This window comes from Oryctolagus cuniculus, chromosome 18 (genome assembly GCF_964237555.1).
Source record: "Oryctolagus cuniculus chromosome 18, mOryCun1.1, whole genome shotgun sequence".
Lineage (NCBI taxonomy): Eukaryota > Metazoa > Chordata > Mammalia > Lagomorpha > Leporidae > Oryctolagus > Oryctolagus cuniculus.
In genome coordinates, this window is record NC_091449.1 from 19,720,317 (window position 1) to 19,743,452 (window position 23,136).

The 23,136-nt window shown below is 46.7% G+C and overlaps 1 protein-coding gene across 4 annotated transcripts in view; it reads right to left on the minus strand.

The window, feature by feature from the left end:
* Positions 1 to 20,572: 20,572 nt before the first annotated feature.
* The window catches only part of ZNF565 (zinc finger protein 565), a 31,223-nt gene continuing 28,659 nt past the window's right edge, over positions 20,573 to 23,136 (minus strand). For all 4 annotated transcript variants that reach the window (XM_002722251.5, XM_008249565.4, XM_008249566.4 and 1 more), the window contains one exon: positions 20,573 to 22,164. In XM_002722251.5, coding sequence (XP_002722297.2) covers positions 20,894 to 22,164 — 1,271 coding nt within the window. In that variant the 3' untranslated portion in view covers positions 20,573 to 20,893. The remainder of the gene's footprint in view (positions 22,165 to 23,136) is intronic.

The window sequence follows — 23,136 nt, forward strand, 5'->3', positions numbered from 1 at the left end:
ATCCGATGGCAGGAGCCAGGAGCCAGGTGCTTTTCCTGGTCTCCCATGGGGTGCAGGGCCCAAGCACCTGGGCCATCCTCCACTGCACTCCCTGGCCACAGCAGAGAGCTGGCCTGGAAGAGGGGCAACCGGGACAGAATCCGGCGCCCCGACCGGGACTAGAACCCGGTGTGCGGGCGCCACAAGGCGGAGGATTAGCCTAGTGAGCGGCGGCACCGGCCAGAAGCAGATCTTAACCTCTGCCTTTTGCCCGACTTGGGTGTGAATCATGGTCATAAAATTCCTGCCCTGCCGCACCTCAAAGTAGGTTACAGGACCCTCATTCCAGAGGGGTCCTGCCTTAGACCCAAGATCAGGAAGAATCTGACCGAGCAAGCCCGGCGGGATGCCCCCTCCTCAGTTTATTGCCATCAGCTCACACCCCTTGTGTCCAGGCAGCCCTGTGTATCACTGCCCATTCTTCACTGAACCCAGGTGTAAATCCAGCCCCAATCCCCTGGCTCCTGTGTGCTGCAACACCCTTGGTTAAATAAACTTGCTTTATTTTTTTTTTTAAGATGTATTTATTTATTTGAAAGGCAGAGTTACACAGAGTGCAAAAGGGAGAGAGAGAGAGGTCTTCCATCCACTGGTTCACTCCTCAAGTGACTGTAGTGGCCAGAGCTGGGCCAATCTGAAGCCAGGAGACAGGAGCTTCATCCGGGTATCTCATGTTGGGTGCAAGAGCCTAAGGACTTGGGCCATCTTCCACTGCTTTCCCAGGCCACAGCAGAGAGCTGGATCAGAAGTGGAGCAGCTGGGACTTGAACCGGTGCCCATATGGGATGCCGGCACTGCAAGCAGTGGCTTTACCCTGCTACGCCACAGCACCGGCCCCACCTGTTATCTTCTTTACCTGGTTAATCTATCCTGGGCTGTAGGACTGTCAGCTCCGCCCCCTGTGATGGGTGGGGGAAAGATGCTACTTTTTCTCCTCTACATGCGGAAATGATAGATCACATCCCAGGTCCCACCCTCACCTGGGACATGGACTCATTGAGTGCAAGGAAGGGAGGGTTTATTTCCAGCAGCTACATGCGTGTTTCTGCGCTCTCTTTTGGCTTGTCATGAATCGACAAAGCTGATGAGAAGTTTAACCTCCGGAGTGACTGCACTGCCCTCCAGTTGTCTCCGTGCTGTACCTATCCCCTCCCCTGCACGGAAACCCGTGTGGCTGCTGTTTCTCCACCTGTGGACCTTAGACCATACGGGGCACCCTCAGCACCTGGCTTCTGGGTGGGACTTGGTAAATATTTGCCCAAGGGAATCCAGTCCAGCTGTCCTCTGGCGGGGTCACCCCCACCTCTTAATAAAGTGGGATCGCCACGCTTTTCCTAGCCTGTGCCCAGCTCCGAGAGATTTCTGGGCCTCCCCAGTGATGTGCCCATGGCCCGTGCACGCATCTGTCCCTTAGAATCTGCAGCTGTGCCATCAGTGTGCAGAGAGGAAAATAAAAATCAATGGGGATTGAGGAGCAGACAGTTTGATGCCTTGGTGTGCTGCTTTTGGTGGAGGACCTGGGACTAAGTCATTTATAAAGAGTAGAACTTTACCTGACTCGTGGTCCTGGAGGCTGGGAAACCCAAGGGCGTGGTGCTGGCCTCGTGCTGGGTCCTGCCATGGTGGAGGGGCAGGAGGGGAAGTGAGCAAGGGGTGGATTGGCTTTATGACAGTCCGCCCTCTTGGCAACCGGCTCACTCCCATAATGAAGGCACTCAGCCCTCCCGCAACCTGATCATCTCTTAAAGCGCCCCCCCCCCCCCCCCCGCCGCCGCCGCACCGTCACAATGCTAATGCAGTTTCCATGAAGCTGGCTCAAAAATGGACCTGGAACAGGACACCAGGCACTCCGATGTGGGATATGGGAGTCCCAGTGACTTAACCACCTGTGCCACAATGCCCATTCCTGTCTTTGCATTTTAGAAATACATATTAAAATATTTTTTTGGAAAAAATATTTGTGTTCGAATGGTTTGACGTATTAGCTTTCTATTAACAATGAACAAATCACCCTTGAAATATAGCCGCTTAAAACTATAAATATCTCACACTTTCTGTGGGCCAGGAATCTGGGGATGGTTTAGCGCTGCCATTGTCACATAGCTCAAGACAGAAGTGGGCCAGCACCCAGCAGGAACCTGCTGGTGTGTGTGTACGGGCTGGGGGACTGAGGCAGGCAGCCTGCTGGGGGCCAGGGCCCAGCTTTGGTGTCACTCTGCTGCCACCTTGTGGCAGACACAGGACAACCGCTCCTCTCACCTCGATTTGTTTGAAAGGGAGAGCAAGAGAGGAGAGGGTGAGGTGGAGGGAGAAGTCTCATCAGCTGGTTCACTCGCCAAATGCCAGAACAGCAGGGGCTGGGCCAGGCTGAAGCCAGGAACCCAGAACTCCATCAGGGCCTCATCTTGTGTATTGGTTTGAGTCCTGGATTCACCCCCATTTCCCATTCCAGTTTCCTACTAATGCAGACCCTGCAGGGCAGCAATGATAACTAAAGTAATTGATTTCCTGCCAACCAGGTGGGAGGCCAGACTTGAGTTCCTCCTGTCTCCTGGCTGCTAGCTCCAGCTGGGTTCAGCCCCAGTGGTTTCAGACATCTGGGGAGTGTACAAGTGAATGGGAGTTTTGGGTGTGTGTGTGTGTGTGTGTGTGTGTGTGTTAGATTTATTTACTTATTTTTATTTCTTTGGAAAAGAGTTACAGAGAGAGGTAGAGAGAGATCACTCCCCAAATAGCCACAACGGCTAGAGCTGAGACAATCCGAAGCCAGGTGCCAGGAGCTTCCTCCAGGTCTCCCACATGGGTGCAGGGGCCAGCGGACTTGGGCCATCCTCTGCTGCTTTTCCACGTGCATTAGCAGGGAGCTGGATTGGAAGTGGAGCAGCCAGGACTCGAACCGGCGCCCATATGGGATGCCGGTGCTGCAGGCTGGGGCTTTAAGCCACTGTGCCACAGCGCCGGCCCCCATAAATGGGAGTTTTCTGTCTCTCTGTCCCCCACACCCCTCTTTGCCTCTCAGAATAAATCAGCTGAAAATGAGAAGCCTCATGAGCGCAGTGGAGGTGGCTGAGGCTGAGAGGGGGTGGGCAGACGGGAGGGGGGTGACGCTGGATTCAAGCTTGGGTGATTTGGGAGTCACCCTGCTTCCTTCTTTCTTCTTCATCCCCATGGATAGTCGTGAAACTCAAGGCCAAAGATAAGATGACAGATAAAGTAAAGGAAGCCCAGGATCATTCTTGGGAAGGAACACTCTCTGTAGCAAATGGTGCTAGGACACCTGGACACCAAATACAAAGAAAAGAGGCTTACTCCAACTCCAACCCCAAGCCTCTGCATGCTGATGGAGGAGAACCCGGAGCGAGGCGGAGAGAGCTGGTCTTGCTCCAGGTGTTTCTCGCATTCAGGGAGAATTTCAGTCTGAAAACGGAAAACATGTAGGGCTTACAAACTGGCCCCTTCCAGAGGCCTCAGAAAGGCTGTGTCTGATGTGCGTAGCATCCAGAATTGGGAATTTTCATATAAAAATTCGGATTGCTTGCTTTGCCTAAAAAAAAAAAATTGAGGGTCACAACACCATACCTGTGTCCCTGTGTGGAAGCCATGAACTGGATGGACAGGACACACACTGTCCAGTAGACCCCAGTTCCTCCACTGTGTGTTTCCTTCACGTGGCTTGCCTTATTCGTTTCAGTAATCTTTCCGGCCTCTGTCTCTGTTGGCATTTGCATTATGACCCTGCTTTAAAAATATAGCTCATGGGGCCAGCACTGTGGCACAGCAGGTTAAAGCCCTGGCCCGCAGCACTGGCATCCCATGTAGGTGCTGGTTTGAGTCCCGGTTTCTCAACTTCCAATCCAGTGCCCTGCTAATGTGCCTGGGAAAGCAGGGGAGGATGGCCCAAGTCCTTGGGAGATCCGAAAGAAGCTCCTGGCTCCTGGCTTCGGATCAGCTCAGCTTCGGCCGTTGCGGCCATTTGAGGAGTGAACGAGTGTATGCAAGCTCCTCCCCCCCCCGCAACTCTGTCTTTAAAAAGAATAAAATAAATCTTGGGCCGGCGCCGCGGCTCACTAGGCTAATCCTCCGCCTAGCGGCACCGGCACACCAGGTTCTAGTCCCGGTCGGGGCGCCGGATTCTGTCCCGGTTGCCCCTCTTCCAGGCCAGCTCTCTGCTGTGGCCCGGGAGCGCAGTGGAGGATGGCCCAGGTGCTTGGGCCCTGCACCCCATGGGAGACCAGGAAAAGCACCTGGCTCCTGGCTCCTGCCATCGGATCAGCGCGGTGCGCCGGCCGCAGCGCGCGGGCCGCGGCGGCCATTGGAGGGTGAACCAACGGCAAAAAGGAAGACCTTTCTCTCTGTCTCTCTCTCTTACTGTCCACTCTGCCTGTCAAAAAAAAAAAAAAAAAAAAAGAATAAAATAAATCTTTAAAAATAATAATATAGTGTCGCTCCCCCTCTTCGTGGAGGAATGACACTGAACCCTGCCTAGGCTTCATATCCGAGTCACGGCACCATTATGTCGCTCCCCCTCTTCGTGGAGGAACGACACAGGACCCTGCGCTGTTCTTTTGTCTGCTCGGCCCTCCCCGGGTTTGCTGCTGGTTCTTCCCGGGTTGGCTGCCATCCCTTCCACCTCCGTGGAAGGGCGGTTCCCCCTAGCCACTTTCCCCACTTCCGCGGGGGAGTGGCACACCGCCGGCCGGCTCTCTTGGGGGCTGCACAGGTGTTCCTTCAGATAGATGTTCCCCTTAGATGTTCCTGGTGCATGTTGTCTCTCTCCTCCTTTATAGTCCTTTTCCGCCAATCCCAACTCTGCTACCCACACGCCGAGTACGCTGCTCCCCTCCAATCAGGAGCAGGTCCTACAGTTTATTGGTTGAACTGGAGGCAGCTGTGTAGAAGCTGTTTCTCCCCTCTCAGTGCCATATTGTGGGAGAGCAGATGCATAGGATAAGTCTTAATTCCAGTAACTTAGTCTAGTCCGAGTTGCTCCCCACAATATAGCTCACTAAGTAAGAGGTAGGCAACACATACCAGCACTTCCAATCTTACAGAGCTCCTTCCCTTTCTCTCCCTCTGTCTCTGTCTCTGTCTCTGTGTGTGTGTGTGTGTGTGTATGTGTGTGTTTGCTGTTGGTGGAAACTATGCCTATCAAGTAGTCATAAATCTGCATGATTTTGTTTCTCTTCCCCAGCTGGTAAGTCCTGGTCTTTGGAGTACTCTGAAGAATGCACTTCTGGCCAACAGAAGGCAGGATAACAGATTTCCTCTTTGGAATAGCGCCTCTCAAACTCCTGTGGGCGTGGTTAGTCAGGTGCTAGTTCAGGCTGCCAATCCTAGGCACCAGAATCAGTGCTCTTGGTCACTTGGGTCATGCTCCTTTGTTAATGGCTCTTGAGAATTTCTACTGGGCACAAGTGTGGCAGCATTTGTTCGAGAGCCCTCCCTTGGAATTTTGAGTGATCTCATTTCTATTAACCTGTTGGGGTGGCATTGTGGGGCAGCTGGTTAAGCCTCAGAGTGCTAGATAAGCTGCTTTGCTTCCAATCCAACTCCCTGCTAACGTGCTTGAGAAATCAGTGGGTAATGGCCCAAGTATTTGGGCCTCTGTCACCCACAGGGGAGACCCAGATGGAGTCCCTGGCTCCTGGCTTCAGCCTGGACCAGCCTTAGCCCTTGGGGAGTGAACCAGTAGATTTTCTCTCTCTCTCTCGCTCTCGCTCTCTGTCACTTTACCTTTCAAATATATGAATAAATCTTAAAAAATTATTTTTTGATCCAAGGTTGGTTGAATCCATGGAAGCAGAACCCACAGGTATGTGAGCCAACTGCACTTACACCCTGATAACAACACTAGAGAGGCACAAGTTATGAAAATTGTTTAAGGTCATGTAAAGTACAGGAACCTGCACTTGAACTCAGAACTTCTGGTTCCAGGACCCGTTACTCTAAATTCCTTCTCTTTGTGGTGCTCAACATACCTCGTGTATGTCTGTGTGGACAGAAACAAATGATTCCACAATTATCAGGTTGAGGCCAAGGTTGGTTCCTGGGTGTCTTGCTTCAGGAACTAGGTGGGGCCGTTTGCCGGGAGCCAGGACAGAGATGGAGCGTGCTGGCAATTGTTTGAGTAACTTTGAATTATTGTATATGACAAAGCTTTCTTTCTGGAAACTCTGCTAGGTACTTCACATTTAAATTTTCGTGACAGCGGCCAGCATTGTGGCATAGCAGGTAAAGCTACTGCCTGTAGGGCTGGTATCCCATGTGGGTGCCTGTTCCAGTCCCAGCTGCTCCACTTCCAATCTGGCTCTCTGCTATGGCCTAGAAAAGCAGCAGAAAATGACCCAAGCACCTGTGTGGGAGACCTGGAAGAAGCTCCTGGCTCCTGGTTTCAGATTGGCCCAGCTCTGGCCATTGCAGCCATCTGGGGAGTGAACCAGCGGATGGAACACCTCTCTCTCTCTCTTTATCTCTCTCTCTCTGCCTCTGCTTCTCTCTAACTCTGTCTTTCAAATATAAATAAATCTTTTTTTAATAAATTGTCATGAAAGCTTTATGAAGTACTGTTGAAAGCCCGTAACTCTTTGAGTTCAGACCTGAATCTAAAGCTAATATTCTGACTGTGGAGGAGAGGTACCAGAAGTCTTAGCTGACTGCCTGCTTCTTGCTTGAGGGACCAGGCAGACTGAGATAAATGTGGTATATTAGAAACACAGATGGAAAAGAGAATTTTGGAGGTATAGGGTGGAGGGAATGGAACCACAAATCTGGTTTTCGATATAAATATCATTTGAGATGCCTGAGCAATGTCTACATGTTGTAGCACCACGAGCTGTTGCATCATTAATGTTGCTTACAAATCTAAGAAAGATGAAATGCCGAACATCGTGTCCACAGATGACATGTGAATTCTTTGGAATGATTTGTGAAATTCTTTTTCACTAGAGTTGTAAGGCAGGTTAACTTCAAAGTGTGAAATTTCATGCATATGAAATATATATATATAATATATATTTATATATATAAATATATATTAAGGAAATTTCCCTATCTACCTATATCTTTTCATCTTAAAAATATTCTCTCATTCATGGTGTGGGAGCTCTGCTCTGTACGTTGTTTGCAAGTATCTGCTTGGTACTTTGATTTAAAATAAGCACGCGTTTCATAAAAAAATATTTTCTCATTTACCAAATTCATTATGTTGATCATTCAGTAAGCATTTGATTGCCTCAAAACCAGATACCATTCTCAATATTCAAAGATTTAAAATTATAGTAAAGTGCAGTAGGTGTTAAAATTAGGTTAATAGCCTGACCTTTAGTGACTGCCTGGGACACCACTCTTCCCATCTCCCATAGTCTGGAAAGTAAAGGAAGTCAGTCTCCTGACAGCCAGGGCTCCTGCGATCCCACCCCAGCACTCTGGCCAGGTTTTCTTCTAGATTGGCCATTGTCTGATCTCTCTTTTTTAATTATTATTTTTTTTTTTGACAGGCAGAGTGGACAGTGAGAGTGAGAGACAGAGAGAAAGGTCTTCCTTCCGTTGGTTCACTCCCCAGTTGGCCACCATGTCCAGCGCACCACGCTGATCTGAAGCCAGGAGCCAGGAGCTTCCTCCTGGTCTCCCATGGGGTGCAGGGCCCAAGCACCTGGGCCATCCTCCACTGCTCTCCCAGGCCACAGCAGAGAACTAGACTGGAAGAGGAGCAACTGGGACCAGAACCCGGAGCTTATATGGGATGCCAGCGCCGCAGACGGAGGTTTAACCAAGTGAGCCACGGCACCGGCCCCAAATTTCTAAATCTCTTAATACGTATGAAACAACTTTCTCTGTAACCACAATGAAAATCATATGAACTTAGGCCGGCGCCGCGGTTCACTAGGCTAATCCTCCGCCTTGCGGCGCCGGCACACGGGGTTCTAGTCCCGGTCAGGGCGCCGGATCCTGTCCCGGTTGCCCCTCTTCCAGGCCAGCTCTCTGCTGTGGCCCGGGAGTGCAGTGGAGGATGGCCCAAGTGCTTGGGCCCTGCACCCCATGGGAGACCAGGAGAAGCACCTGGCTCCTGCCTTCGGATCAGTGCGGTGCGCTGGCCGCAGCGTGCTGGCCGCGGCGGCCATTGGAGGGTGAACCAACAGCAAAGGAAGACCTTTCTCTCTGTCCCTCACTCACTGTCCACTCTGCCTGTCCAAAAAAAAAAAAAAAAGAAAGAAAGAAAGAAAGAAAATCATATGAACTTTAACGAGATTTTGGTAGAAAACTTTATTCCTCTCCCTTCTAATGGCTTAGATCTAGTTATACATTCTTGGGACTGGAGTTGTGGAGGAGCAGGTTAAGCAACCACTTAGGCCAGCATCCCCTGTGGGCGCTGGCATCCCATATAAGCTCCGGGTTCTGGTCCCAGTTGCTCCTCTTATGCTTATGCGCCTGGGAAAGCAGCAGAAGATGGTCCAAGTGCTTGGGCCCCTGTACTCACATGGGAGACCTGAATGGAACTCCTGTCTCCTGGCTTCAGCCCGGCCCGGCCCTGGCTTTTGCAGCTGTTTGGTGGCGTGAACCAGCAGATGGAAGATTTCTCTCTCTGTCTCTCCCCCTCTCTTTCTGTAACTCTGCCTTTCAAACAAATAAAATAAAAATCTTTTAAAAAAATTATAAATCCTCACTGATATTTTTAGTCTGTCTTTTAGAGATAATTACTGAAATATTTACAGATGTCATTCTATGACATCTCAGTTCTGCTTTCAAAAGAATCTAGTATAAGTGGAGTGGATTTGCAGCAGAAACAAGGCTGGCATAGGTTGATGGTTTTTGTAGCTGGTAATGGGGATATGAGTGCTACTAATACTGTACTTTTACTCTTATATTGAATATTTGTAGTTTTCCATGATAAAGTATCATTTTTTAAATTTAAAAGTGAGAAGGAAACATGTAAAGACAATACCATTTGTGTTTGAGGTCCTTGTTGGTACAATGGGAAATTGTTTGGGTTCTGTCTCTGCTGCTCCTAAAATCCTTAACCGCCCACTGCTCCTAAAATCCCTTGACTCTCCGGAGTTGTAGCATCCTGCTCCATCCACCACTGGCTGGAGGCCCCTGGATGGCTTCAGGATGGTCACTGGGCAGCAGGAAGACCAAGGCATGATTACAAGGCTGAGACCCGGACCAGTGTCGTGGCCCAGTAGGTTAAGCTCCCACATGTGAGGTCACATCCTGTATCCAAGTGCCAGTTCAAGTCCCAGCTGCTCTGTTTCCAATCCAGCTTCCTACTAATGCCCCTAGGAAGGCAAAGGAAGATGACCCAGGTACTTGGGCCCATGCCGCCCACATGGGAGACCTGGATGGAGTTCCTGGCCCAGCCCTACCCAGTGCAGACATTTGGGGAGTGAACCAGTGAATGAAAATCTCTGTCTCTCCCTCTATCTGTTGCCCTACCCTTCAAATAAATAAATATTCATGACGTGGGAGAAGCAGATAGCTTAGTTCTGCTGAGCTGGAAGTCATTGCAAGCCCCGATGTGTAATTCTATCCTCCTACTTGTCAATCAAAACGCCTCCTTTCCTGGGATCCATTTGCCTCATCTGAGACATAAATGAGAGAATGCCAGGAAAATACAGATATTGATTTCCACATGGAACTTGTGGAGTTGCCATATAATTCCCAGGTGGCTTCACGCCCGGTGAGACACCACCTTGATCTCACTAAAGAGGGCAACACTGGGGGAGGAGCTCACTGACTCCCCCCACCCCCAGACCACAGCTGGAGATGCTGCCTGGGTGTGCTCTCTCTCCCCTCCCCCATCCCTCCTTTTGGGCAATCTTCTGGCCTCTGCCCACTCATGATGGTTTTTTTTTTTTTTTTTTTTTTTTTTACCATATAGTGACAGTGAGATACGCTTTGATAAGGCCATTATCACATAAGCCATGATGGGTTTTTCTCTGTATGGGGCAACCCATGCTCACGTGTGTGTGTGTGTGTGTGTGTGTGTGTGTTTGCTTTCTTACCTTTTGAAGAAAATTTGCTATCACTTTGTGTACCTTATATGTGTCTGCATTTAGAATGCTTGCTTATGTGCAAAGCCAAGAGCCTGGAATAAAAATTAATAACTCCCTGCTACATCATTTAGAAAATAATTTTTTTTCTTAAAAAAGGTTAGGACTTTGAGCCCCCACTCCAGACTTCTGGGGGAAGGGAGAAGGACTGGAGACTAAATCAATCACTAGCGTCAATGACTTAATCTTTTAATCTAAATAACAACCCAGAGAGAGGTTCTCTGAAGAATGCAGTCAGCTTTATCAGAATGGCAAGGCCCTGCAGTGCAGAGTCCGTACATCTAAGGGAGGAAGATGGAACTCCTGGGTGTGTGCAGGGGCCTAAGGAAAACAAAGGACCTGCAGAAAGGAATGCAGCAGCTTCGGGAGCCCTCCTGGGAAGCAGGCCAGTAGTTTACACCACCTGTTTACACTACGTGTACCCCTACCCAATAACTTTAGATGTAGTTCTGGTTTTTCCCTTAAGGGAAGCACTCCGGGAGAATCTTCTTTGCCCAGTGCCAAGTGGGCTACCCGGTCTGATGGTGTTGGGTAATAAAACCTTGGGAGGAATTTCTCCAATTTCACACCCAGGAAATCATTTGTCCTGGAGAAGAGGGTGGGGGGAAGGAGAAATGGTGGGAAGACCTGGCTCCGGTACCCTTGCAAGCCGCAGTCTAAATGCAAACTGCGCTCAGCTCCATGTCCTTTCGCTGAGAAATCCACCCAGCTGGCCTATCAGGTGTTTTTCCTTCGGGAAACTTTGTTGCCTTGCTTTCCCGGGTCTGAATGCCTGGGCACTCCGTCTTAGCGCCGTCTGCAGAGGGGCCCATCCATTCTGCTGGAGGCACCGCTGCTTTAAACCTCGCTGCTTTGCCTACCGGTACTCTCTGCCTCCTGTCCTGCTGGAAGACAGGAACCTCTGTTCCAGTGGCCATCTCTGCTACCATCTGAAAGTTTGAGACAGAGAGAACAGGAGATCCAGTAACTCCTCCATAGGCTACAGTGAGCTCATTCATGGAGACAACGTGTCAGGCAATTGTTTCTGTACAAACCCCAGATGCCCTGTGTGACTCATGGAGCAAGCTGTGGCTTGGAAAATGTTGTGATAGTTCCTGTTATGAGGCAAAGTGTGCATGAGAGCTCTTTAGAGAGTCTTTTTCATAATAGTTCTTACCACAGGGGTGTGTGCGTGAGGGCCCTTCCCCCCAACCTCCTATGTTGTATGGCTTTGACTCATGTGACTCCATCTTGGTGCTGATAACTTTCATGTATCAATCACGCCTAGGTAATAAAACCTCCATAAAACACCTCAAAACAGTGGGCTCCACAGAGCTCCTGGGTTGGTGAGCACATAGCTGAAGGTAATATAGGTGAAGGGGTATTCATTTTTTTGCTCCAGGCTCTTGTCAAGCACAAACATGCTAAGTACTGACACCAATAAAGTGCAGAGTGATAAAGTTTATTTAAAAGGTGAGAAAGTGAACCTACATACACACTTGAGCTTAGGTTGCCCCACACAGAGAAATGCTTGTTACGAGTGGGCAGGGGGCCGGAAGATTTGCCCAGGAAGAGAAGGGGTGGAGGAGGGGTATGAGAGAGAGAACACCTGGCAGCCCCTTCAGCCATGGTCTCTGGTGGAGGAGAGAGAGCGACTCAGCCTTTGTGAGGTTGGGGGTGGACCCTCCAGGCTTGAAGCTACCTGGGGATTATTCAGGACCTCCACAAGTTCCACGTGGAGCTCAATAGCTCAATATCCATATTTTCATGGCATTTCCCTTAGGGCCTGCATGAAGCAGTTTTCATCCCAGGAAAGGGGGCATTTTGATTGACAGGTAAGAGGATAGAATTACCAGGGGCGGTGGCTTGTAGCCCAGCAATCGGACACTAACTTCCTGCGAATTTGTCTGACATCAGAGGGACTTTCAGCCCCACCTGCAGCCTTCTGAGGAAGGGAGAAGAGTTGGAGACTGAGTTCATCACCGGCACCCTGGCCAGGGCTGTGGCGCAGCAGGTTAGGCTGCTGCCTGTAATGCCAGCCTCCCATGCTGGAGCAGCAGTTCCAGTCCTGGCTGCCCCACTTCTGATCCAGCTCCCTGCTAATGCCCCTGGGAAGGCAGCAGAAGACGGCCCGAGTGCTTGGGCTTCGGCCGCCCATGTGGGAAACCAGGATGGAGTTCCAGACTCCTGGCCCAGACCTGGCCATGGAGGCCATTAGGGCAGTGAACCAGTGGATGGGAGATCTCTTTTTCTCTTCCTCTCTTTCTCCTACTCTGCATTTCCAATTAAAAAAAAAAAAACCAACAGTGAACAGTGGTTTAAATTATAAATGGAGAGGAAGCTCTAAGCCACACCCCCTCCATCCTTTGTTCTACGTCTCACTTCTATTTTGGCTGTTCTTGAGTTATATCCTTCATAAAAAACTAGTAAACATGAGGGGCCGGCACTGTGGCTCACTTGGTTAATCCTCCTCCTGCGGTGCCGGCATCCCATATGGGCACCGGGTTCTAGTCCTGGTTGCTCCTCTTCTAGTCCAGCTCTCGGCTGTGGCTCGGGAGGGCAGTGGAGGATGGCCCAAGTGCTTGGGCCCTACACCCGCATGGGCGACCAGGAGGAAGCACCTGGCTCCTGACTTCGGATCAGTGCAGCTCCAGCCATAGTGGCGATTTGGGGGGTGAACCAACAGAAGGAAGACCTTTCTCTGTCTCTCTCTCTCTCTGTCTATAACTCTACCTGGCAAATAAATTAAAAAAAAAAAAAAAAAACTAGTAAACATGAGTACCTTCCTGAGTCCTGGGAGCTTTTCTAGCCAATTATCAAACCCAAGAGAGTCGTAAGAACCTTCAACTCAACATTTGCTTGTTCCCGAGGATGGGCTGTCCAGCACTTGCGACTAGCCTCTGAAGAGGGGGCGGAGTCCTTTATCTTGTGGGATCTGACACTAACTGCAGGTAGTGTCAGACTAGAGTTGAATTTTTTGATGCCTGGTTGATACTGGGGTGTCACAGAGTTGGAGAGGTGGTGTCAGCAAAGATCACAAAGCATGTGGTGTCAGGAGGAACCAAACACCTTACTACCAGTGTTTTCTCTCCCATTTTCCTATACTCTCTGTATTTTTTTTAATTTGAGCATTTTTTTTTATTTGACAGGCAGAGTTAGACAGTGATACAGAGAGACAGAGAGAAAGGTCTTCCTTCTGTTGGTTCACCCCCCAAATGACTGCCACGGCCGGAGCTACGCCAATCCGAAGCCAGGAGCCAGGTGCCTCTTCCTGGTCTCCCATGTGGGTGCAGGGCCCAAGTACTTGGGCCATCCTCCACTGCACTCCCGGGCCACAGCAGAGAGCTGGCCTGGAAGAGGAGCAATCGGGACAGAACCTGGCGCCCATATGGGATGCTGGTGCCACAGGTGGAGGATTAACCTAGTGAGCCACAGCGCCAGCCCTTATTTGAGCATTTTTACTTTTTTCCACAAAGTACAATTATATACAACTATGGGGCACACAGTGATATATGTGTATGGTGTGGAATGATTCACACTAATGAGCACCTTTCGAACTTTAAGCACCTACCATTTCATTCCTCCCAACTGCCGACTCTGCCCTTCCGCCAGCATCTTCTCATTTCCCCACTCCTGGCCTTCACCTTCTTCTCTCTGCGTCTATGAGTTTTACTGTTTTCCATTCCACCTTTTGTCTTTCTGTGCCTGGCTTATTTGACTTTGCACAATGTCCTCCAAGTTCATTCATCTGTATTGTCCCAAACGACAGAATTTCCTTCTGCTTTAACTCTGAATAGTATTTCATTTGCTCTCCTAAGAAGTGTGGTGCGGAGCTGTCATCCCGCCTGAAGACAAAGCCTTCTCCCAGTTGGCTTGTGAACAAGGCCTCTGTAAAAAGCCTTCCTTGGTGTAACCGCCGTCTCTATTTTCAACAAACTTATTTGCGTCTTAATATAAAAGTACATTCGTAGGAAATCTGTCAATGTAGCCTAGCAACAAGGAAAATTCAGATGGATTCAGATGTGGGCAGAATGACTAGAATCAGGGAAGAGCTGGATTTTATTTGGTATCCACAGAGCTGATCAAAAATCCCACTGTTCACCCTTTGTTCACACTCTTCCACAGGGGTCACAGTTTCTCCCTTTCCCACAAGTCTTGCCCCCCTGCTCGCTGATTCTCTAAGATCAGCTCCACTTCCTTACTGCCTCCCTCCTCACCTGTTCCCTTTACCTTTACTTTGTGACGTAAGAGTGAGTCCGTTTTGTTGCATATTTTTCCATCTTTTCCTCAGCATTTCCCATCTCTCGTCTACCATTTCCCCCCAGAAATATCTACAAAAAACCCTAAACCTTACTGTTCTTTCAAATTACCTAACCAACTGACGCTCCTTTCCTTGCCAAAGGTTCTGAAAGAATTCTCATGTTTGTCATTTGATTGTTTGCATTCTATCTGGGTTCCTCAAAATCAATCTGGTGACCCAAAGAACCCTGGCAGAAACGTTGGCTGGTTCATTTGCTCACTGGAGCATCGTCTTGAAGTTTGTCTTTATTAATTCAGCCGCTCACCAATATTTGGGGGTCTAGTCTGTCGTAAGCGTTGTGAGTGAACTTGACACAGTTCTGCCATCTAGGAGATCTAGGTGTGTTTTCTAGATGCGGGGGTGGGAGGAGGCAGCTAATACCTCAATAAGTAAGTGCAACCTTCGACTGTTTTACACACAGGAATAAAAAGAAGTCCTGGTTGCAATGACTTTCCATTAAAAAAAATGCATTTTGTAGGTAGATATGTCTTTTGCAAAGACATCTATTTTTCCTTCCCTCAGTCACATATACTGAAAGCTGTATGCATGAAATTCCACCCTACTGCTCTTGTCTTTTAAATCAAGATAAAAACTGGCCTTCCATAAGCTATTTCACCTCTCTGGGTCCTAATTTCCTTTTCCCTAAGCCTCAAAATAGAAAAAAAAGCATGCGCCACTCTTAGACATAAATGATAATATATGCAACTAATAAGGAATGGAACTAATACTTGCTGAGTTTCAGGCATTGTACTTGGAACTTTACACACATTTAAGCCTCTCAAAAACAGCTCTTTTATGCCAACATTAAATGAACAAAGGACAGGGACATACAACTTATTCAATTAAACATTTATTAAGCATCTACTTTGTTTAGGCATTATGAGAAAAGCAACATCCATGGTCAACAAAGACCTGGACAAATGGTCATCTAGAGTAATCGTAATCAAAGGTATGCAAATGATATGTCGTTTCTCACCTATTAAATGGCCTGTGTTCAAAATACAGGCGGTTCCCTAGCATTGGATGAGTGTGGTGCTCTGGGATCTCTTCTACCGTAGGGAGGTAGATGTACAGATATCTTTCTGAAGGCACTTAATGCGGTTCTACTATGGCTTAAAGCGTGTATACATCTGGTAGAAGGCTAACCCGGAGCTGGAAGCACTCCTAGCAACACAGTTGTGGTTTCCAAATACCGTTTGGGAAAGTACCAACATACAAAAGGGAAAGAGGGCTCTTTGGGAAATAAATGGCTACTTCCAGGTGAGGGCAACAGGAAACACATGAAGCTAGAACATTTTGTGGCAGAGAACAAGCAATGATCAAAGACTACTTGGGTTGTATCTAAAGGACACAGGTACTGCTGGGAGAGACTCCCACACATTAAACATCAAACAATTTGAACAGCACTGTGGGAAAAACTTAAATGAACTTACGCATATTAAATACACACACACATACACACACACACACACACACACACTCTCTCTCTCTCTTTCTCTCTCTCTCCACCTAGATTCATTGGCAATCGTGACAGAATGCTAGGGAACCAACTTATTTTTTTGAAACCAATAAAACAGGAAGAAAGATGTATTTACTCCACCTTTCATTACTGAAACAGTGGTTAACCAAATAGTAGATGAAGGAAAGTTTTTCTTCATGAAAATATACAGTAAATAATAGTATATAACTGTATTGCAACCCCAACAATGTAACAGACTTACCAAAAAGGAAGACACCTAAACATTCTGTCTCTTAATATTAATCACTTAAAAGTAATCTTAACAAAACAATGAATTTCAATTTGATCAAACCTCTAAATCCCAATTACCAATTTAAAGGCAATACTAAGCGAGGAGCATGTTACATTGTATCACAGTGGATGCCAACCAAAAAAAAAAATAATCAGGCTCTGAGGAACTACATAAAATAACCTAGTTTATTTAAGAAAAAAAAATAAAGCAAACCAAACAAAAAAGTTGCAAGGGTAAAAAAGAAAGCACAAGAGAAAATGCGTAGATTGAGACTTGAGACCTAACATTCACCTGCAATTTATGGACATTATTTGGATCTTGACTCTTATTTTTAATGGCATTTATGAAACAAAGAGAAATTGGAACACTATTATATATGCAATGGTATTCACGCAGCAATGCCTTTTTTTTAAATGAGTGAAAATCTTTTCTAAAGTTGTGATATCTTTTAAAGATATATACTGAAATATCCACGGATATCATGATGTATCTTCAAAAATAACATGGAGGTGAGGGAAGTAGGTGAGAATACAGATAAAATAAAATTGACCAAGAGCTGATATAATTGGAGCTAGGGATGGGGTCATGGGAGCTCATTTTAAGAGTCTGTGTATTTTTATTTATCTTCCAAGCTTTCATAATAAAGTTTTTAAAAAGTAGATATTTATTTTGTTCTAGCATTTCCAACTCTAGGAATTTCTCTTAAAGATATATCAGCCGGCACCGCAGCTCACTAGGCTAATCCTCCGCCTTGCGGCGCTGGCACACCGGGTTCTAGTCCCGGTTGGGTGCCGGATTCTGTCCCGGTTGCCCCTCTTCCAGGCCAGCTCTCTGCTGTGGTCAGGGAGTGCAGTGGAGGATGGCCCAAGTGCTTGGGCCCTGCACCCCATGGGAGACCAGAAGCACCTGGCTCCTGCCATCGGATCAGTGCGGTGCGCCGGCCGTGGTGGCCATTGGAGGGTGAACCAACGGCAAAGGAAGACCTTTCTCTCTGTCTTTCTCTCTCTCTCACTGTCCAATCTGCCTGTAAAAAAAAAAAAAAAAAAAAAAAGATATATCACACATGGCTGGCGCCGCGGTTCAACAGGCTAATCCTCCGCCTTGTGGTGCCGGCACACCAGGTTCTAGTCCCAGTTGCCCCTCTTCCAGGCCAGCTCTCTGCTATGGCCCGGGAGTGCAGTGGAGGATGGCCCAAGTACTTGGGTCCTGCACCCCATGGGAGACCAGGAGAAGCACCTGGCTCCTGCCTTCGGATCAGCGTGGTGCGCCGGCCGCAGCAGCCATTAGAGGGTGAACCAACGGCAAAGGAAGACTTTTCTCTCTGTCTCTCTTTCTCACTGTCCACTCTGCCTGTCCAAAAAAAAAAAAAAAAAAAAAAAAAAAAAAAAAGATATATCACACACAAGAAAAATAATTTATGAGCAAGGGAAGTATGAGATTATTGTTTGCAAAGCTAAACATGAGACTAAATTGATATAATCAAATTATGAGACACATATAATGGAATACCACAGAGTTGTAAAAAAAATGAATGAGGCAGCCATATATCTACTGATGTGGTATGATCAAGATGTATGGATAAGAAAAACAACAATGTATAGAAACTTGTTACAACTTATGTAAAGATTTTTCATGAACCGTATGTTATGTGTATGCTGTGCTTACACAAATTTAAACTTAGTATATAGAGGAGCTTGATTATTAGCAATTGTTTCATAAAGGGTAACTGGGTGGGAAAGGGGCAGGGATCGTATGAAGCCTCACTTATTTCTGCATACCAAATTGTGACTTTAAAATTTTTATCCCAGGCATGTGCTTTAATTATTCAGTTATAATTTTTAACGCCATAGCTCTGAGCCCTCCAACTGTGCATCCTAATTGTTAAGCAATTTAAAGAAGATATACACAACACTGATTTCTAATTCACTGTAGGCAATGGTACATGTATAAAATGTAGGTGATTCTCTGTAACACTTGGAATGACTGATGAAATGCCTGGCTTCACAGGGCAACTGGGCCTCTGCCCAGACATTGCCTGGCTACTCCAAGGGCTGAGGGGATCCATTTCCTGATAGTCCTAAGATTCACAACCCTATCACTGGGGATGGATCAAGGCTCTTTTCTCCACTACTGTAATCTCTTGGAGTTAAAATATTAATATCCTGAAAACATAATTAGTCTATAACAGGTAAAGTTCCAGACATGCCACTTGGAATTAGCTTCTTAATTTTAGTATGATTAAATAAGCAGGAATTTTATTTAGATGTATCTTCACAAATGGCAATAATTCACAATTTGCTTTTTGGGAGCTATTTTTATCTAATATTTTTGTAAAATCAGAATTTCATCTAGCCTTGAAAATGAATTGACAAGTTTCCCTTACAGGTTATTTGTTCCTTGAAGTTTCTGTAGGTTAAAATGTTTTATTTATTTATTTATAAGACATTTATTTGAAAGGCAGAATTACAGAAAGACAGAGGCAGAGTGAGAGATCCTCCATCTGCTAGCTCACTCCCAAATGGCCTCAACAGCCAGAGCTGGGCCGATCCGAAGCCAGGAGCCAAGAGCATCTTCCGGGTTTCCCATGTGGGTGCAGGGGCCCAAGGACCTGGGCCATCTTCCACTGCTTTCCCAGGCCATAGCAGAGAGCTCGATCAGAAGTGGAGTAGCTGAGACTTGAACTGGCACCCATATGAGATGCCGGCACTGCAGGCAGTGGCTTTACCAGTCTGCCACAGCACAGGCCCCCAAATTTTTTTTTTCCTTTTTAAAGGGAAAGACTTTTGATGACTTTTTTACGTCCTTCGGTAGTCATTGATCTACTCAGGCATTTCACATCCTCTTGAACCATTTTTGATGTATCTGTAAAAATCCATTCTATCATAAAAGTCTCTAGATTTTCAAATATATTAGATGCACAGTAAGCTATTTAAAGATACACTTCATCCCTTCTTTAGCCATACTTTTTTCCTAGATCACACTTGTAAACAAAGTGTTTACTGTTAAAAAGACAATCTTAAAATTAAGTTTATTGCTTTTTCTATTTTGTTAATTTTCCTTTTATCTTTAATAGTCATTCCTACTGCTGACTTGGGTTTTTGCTGTTATTTTTTCCTATCTTTTAGAGTTGACCATTCACCCAACATGCCTAGCGCGTGACTGGCAAAGCCTAGGTATTGGAGATCCACACTGGGAGAACACAGCTCCTATCCCTCCATCCTGGGGTCCGACAGGAGTACAGCACTGGCCACACTGAAGTGGTTTTGATATCACTCATTTCTAGCTTGTAATTTAGTTTTGTTTTTTCTTTATGTTATATTTAGACATGGTTTTAGATCTCTGAGTTTTTTTCAGTTACTCTTCTGTTTGATTTTCTGAATTTTCAACCTTTTGAATGAAAACCTCCTTGTGATTAACTTTCCCTTATTGCTACTGTTTTGAAGAATGAATTTTAAGTGGTTATGAAAGCTTTCTGATTTGAGACATTCAAAATGCCATTCTGTCACATGGGCACTGATACTGACAATAAACTTAAAGACAATGGCTTATGGTCATTGAGCACGTGTATGTATGTGCAGATATTCTGCTTTCAAGGCTTTTTTTTTTTTTTTTTGACAGGCAGAGTGGACAGTGAGAGAGAGAGACAGAGAGAAAGGTCTTCCTTTGCCGTTGGTTCAACCCCCAATGGCTGCCGTGCTGCGGCCGGTGCACCGCGCTGATCCGAAGGCAGGAGCCAGGTGCTTCTCCTGGTCTCCCATGGGGTGCAGGGCCCAAGCACTTGGGCCATCCTCCACTGCCCTCCCGGACCACAGCAGAGAGCTGGCCTGGAAGAGGGACAACCAGGACAGAATCCGGAGCCCCAACCGGGACTAGAACCCGGGGTGCTGGCGCTGCAGGCGGAGGATTAGCCTATTGAGCCGCGGCGTCGGCCTCAAGGCTTTCTAAAAAATATCTGATTTGGTCCTCACAGAAACTCAGTTGGGGAGCCGATGTTGTGGTACAGTGGGTTAAGCTGCTGCCTGTGATGCCGGCATCCCATATGAGTGCTGGTTTGAGTTCTGGCTGCTCTGCTTCCAATCCAGACCCTTAATAATGGGCCTGGGAAAGCAGCTGAAGATGGCCCAAGCACATAGGCCCTGCAACCCACGTGGGAGACCCATATGGATTTCTGGCTCCTGGCTTCAGCCTGGCCCAGACCCGACCACTACAGCCATTTGGGGAGTGAACCAGCAGATGGAAGATCCCTTTATTTTTCTGTCTCCTTATCTCTCTGTTACTCTACCTTTTTAAATAAAATAAAGTAAAATTTAAAAATAAAATTCTCTTGGATATGTATAATTACCACCAGTTAAAAAAATGTAAATTGAGGGACAGAAAGGCTGCATAATTTGTACAATGCTGAATAGTCAGTAATCAGTGGAAATGAGACACTATTAAGTAAACTGTATGTCACAGTGAAAGGCACATTCACAAAACATTTTAATAGGGTCATTTTCTATTTCGAATCCTCAGAAATTTAACACATTTTGAGTGGCAACAGAAGGCTTTTCTACATTGACATTTTTAGCATACGTTCTCTGATCCTTGGTAAACATTAAATAGGCGATAAGAATTCCCGAATTTATTGAATTTTCTTCTGGTAGGAGTTCTCTGATGTTCCATAATGGAAGTGACAAATGAAAGCTTTCTGACATAATCACATTAAATGATCTAATCTTGAATCAGGTTTAAACTCCACATCCAGGCTTTTCTACGTCTTTAACAGCTGAGATTTTCTAACCAGTATGAATTCTGTAGTGTTCAATGAGCTGTGAGCCGAGGATAAAGGCCTGCCCACATTCTCTGCATTCATAAGGTTTGATACCTGGATGAATTCTCTGATGTTCGGTGAGTTGGGAACTGCGGATAAAGGCCATTCCACACTCCCTGCACGCATAGGGTTTCTCGTAGGTGTGAACTCGCTGATGGTGAGTCAGCTGTGAGACACGAATAAAGGCCTTCCCACACTCCTTACATTCGTAGGGTTTGTCCCCTGTGTGGATTCGCTGATGCTGAATGAGGTACGAACTCCGACTAAACGCCTTCCCGCAGTCCTTGCACTCATAGGGTCTGTCACCGGTGTGAACCCTCTGATGTCGCGTCAGCTGTGCGTGCTGTCGGAAGGCCTTCCCACATTCCTTACATTCGTAAGGTTTCTCCCCAGAGTGAATTCTTTGATGTCGAGTAACTTCTGAGCTGTGAATAAAGCCCTTCCCACACTCCTTACATTCATAGGGCTTCTCCCCAGTGTGAATTCGCTGATGTACAGTGAGTTGCGAATGCTGTCTAAAGGCTTTCCCACATTCTTTGCACTGATAGGGTCTGGCACCTGTATGAATCCTGCGATGAACAGTAAGTTGTGAGCCACGAATGAAAGCCTTCCCACAGTCTTTGCATACGTAGGGTTTCTCACCTGTGTGAGTTCTTTGATGCAGAATAAGCTGGGAATGCTGCCTAAAGGTCTTTCCACACTCCTTACATTCATAGGGTTTGACACCGGTATGCAGTCGCTGGTGCAGAGTGAGTTCCGAAGTGCGTCCGAAGGCCTTCCCACAGTCCTTGCAGTCATAAGGTTTCTCACCTGTGTGAATTCTCTGATGCTGAGCGAGGTGCGAGGCTCGGCTAAAGGCCTTCCCACACTCCTCGCACTCGAAGGGCTTTTCTCCAGTATGAGTTTTCTGATGTTGAATAAGGTGTGAGCCCCGGCTAAAGGTTTTCCCACAGTCATCACATCCAATCAGTCTCTCACCAGTCTCACTGCTCTGACGTAGAGTGGCAGATGTATGGTGCTCAAAAGTGGGCAAGTTTTCACGGGTGATTTTCCTCTGTTGAAAACAGCACTCTTGATTCATGTGTTGTCTCTCAAACTGGCCTTTGCATTTCCAGTCATCTTTAAAACTGGTGATTTCAAGATCACAGCACCGAAGGCTTTCCATTATCTCCCAATTGAATGAGTCTATTTCAAAAATCTCTCTTTGTGGGAAGGTTTCACACCTGGATGCCAAGTCTGAAAAATAAGAAAAAGTAAATGCAAGCTGTTCTCCTCTTCTATGAGAAATAAAAAAAAAAATTCTACAGTAAAATAGGGAGATGAAATGAAAACAGTAACTATAAAAAGTGAATAGCTTACATAAGTCTCACATGTTATATAATTTCTAAGAAGGACATGAAAGCAGAAATATGATAACAGCTCATCTGGTTCCAGAAAGAAACAGGAAAATAAATTAAATTGAGCCCGGGAGTCACAATTTTGACATGCATCAGAATCACTAGGAAGCCTGTTAATAAAAAGTATCCGAACATCATCCCGGATGGAATCAACATCTACAGCAGTAGGCCCAAAGTGTGTGTCTTTATCTATATATTTTTAAGTGGGGTAAAATTAACATAGCAAAAAATTCCTCCACTTAAACCATTTAAAAATGTATAATTCAGTGGTTTGTAGAAAGTCTCACTATATTTAGTCCGAGAATATTTCATCACTCCAAACAGAAACCCTGTGTCATTAAGCAGTCACCTCCATTCTCTATTCCCTCCAGGCACAGGCAATCACTAATGGTAGAGAAACACTAATTCCGTCTCTATGAGTTTGCCTAATCTTGGCATTTCATGTAGCTAAGACTGTCTATTTATCTATCTACCTACCTACCAACCTACCTCCCTTCCTTCCTACCTCCCTTCCTTCTTTCCTTCCTTCCAACCAACCTATCTTGAAAAGCAGAGTAGAGGAAGGCTTCTATTTGCTGGTTCACTCTCCAGATGCCCTCAATAACCAGGCCTGGGCCAGGCCGAAGACAGGAGACCTGGAACTCCATCTGCGTCTCCCATGTGGGTGGCAGGGATTCAACACCTGAGGCATCATTTGCTGCCTCCCGAGATTCATGAGCAGGAAGCTGTATCAGAGGAGTGGCAGCCAGTACTTAAACTGGCACTCTGATACGAGATCAGGCTTCTCAAACAGCAACTTTAACCCATTGTG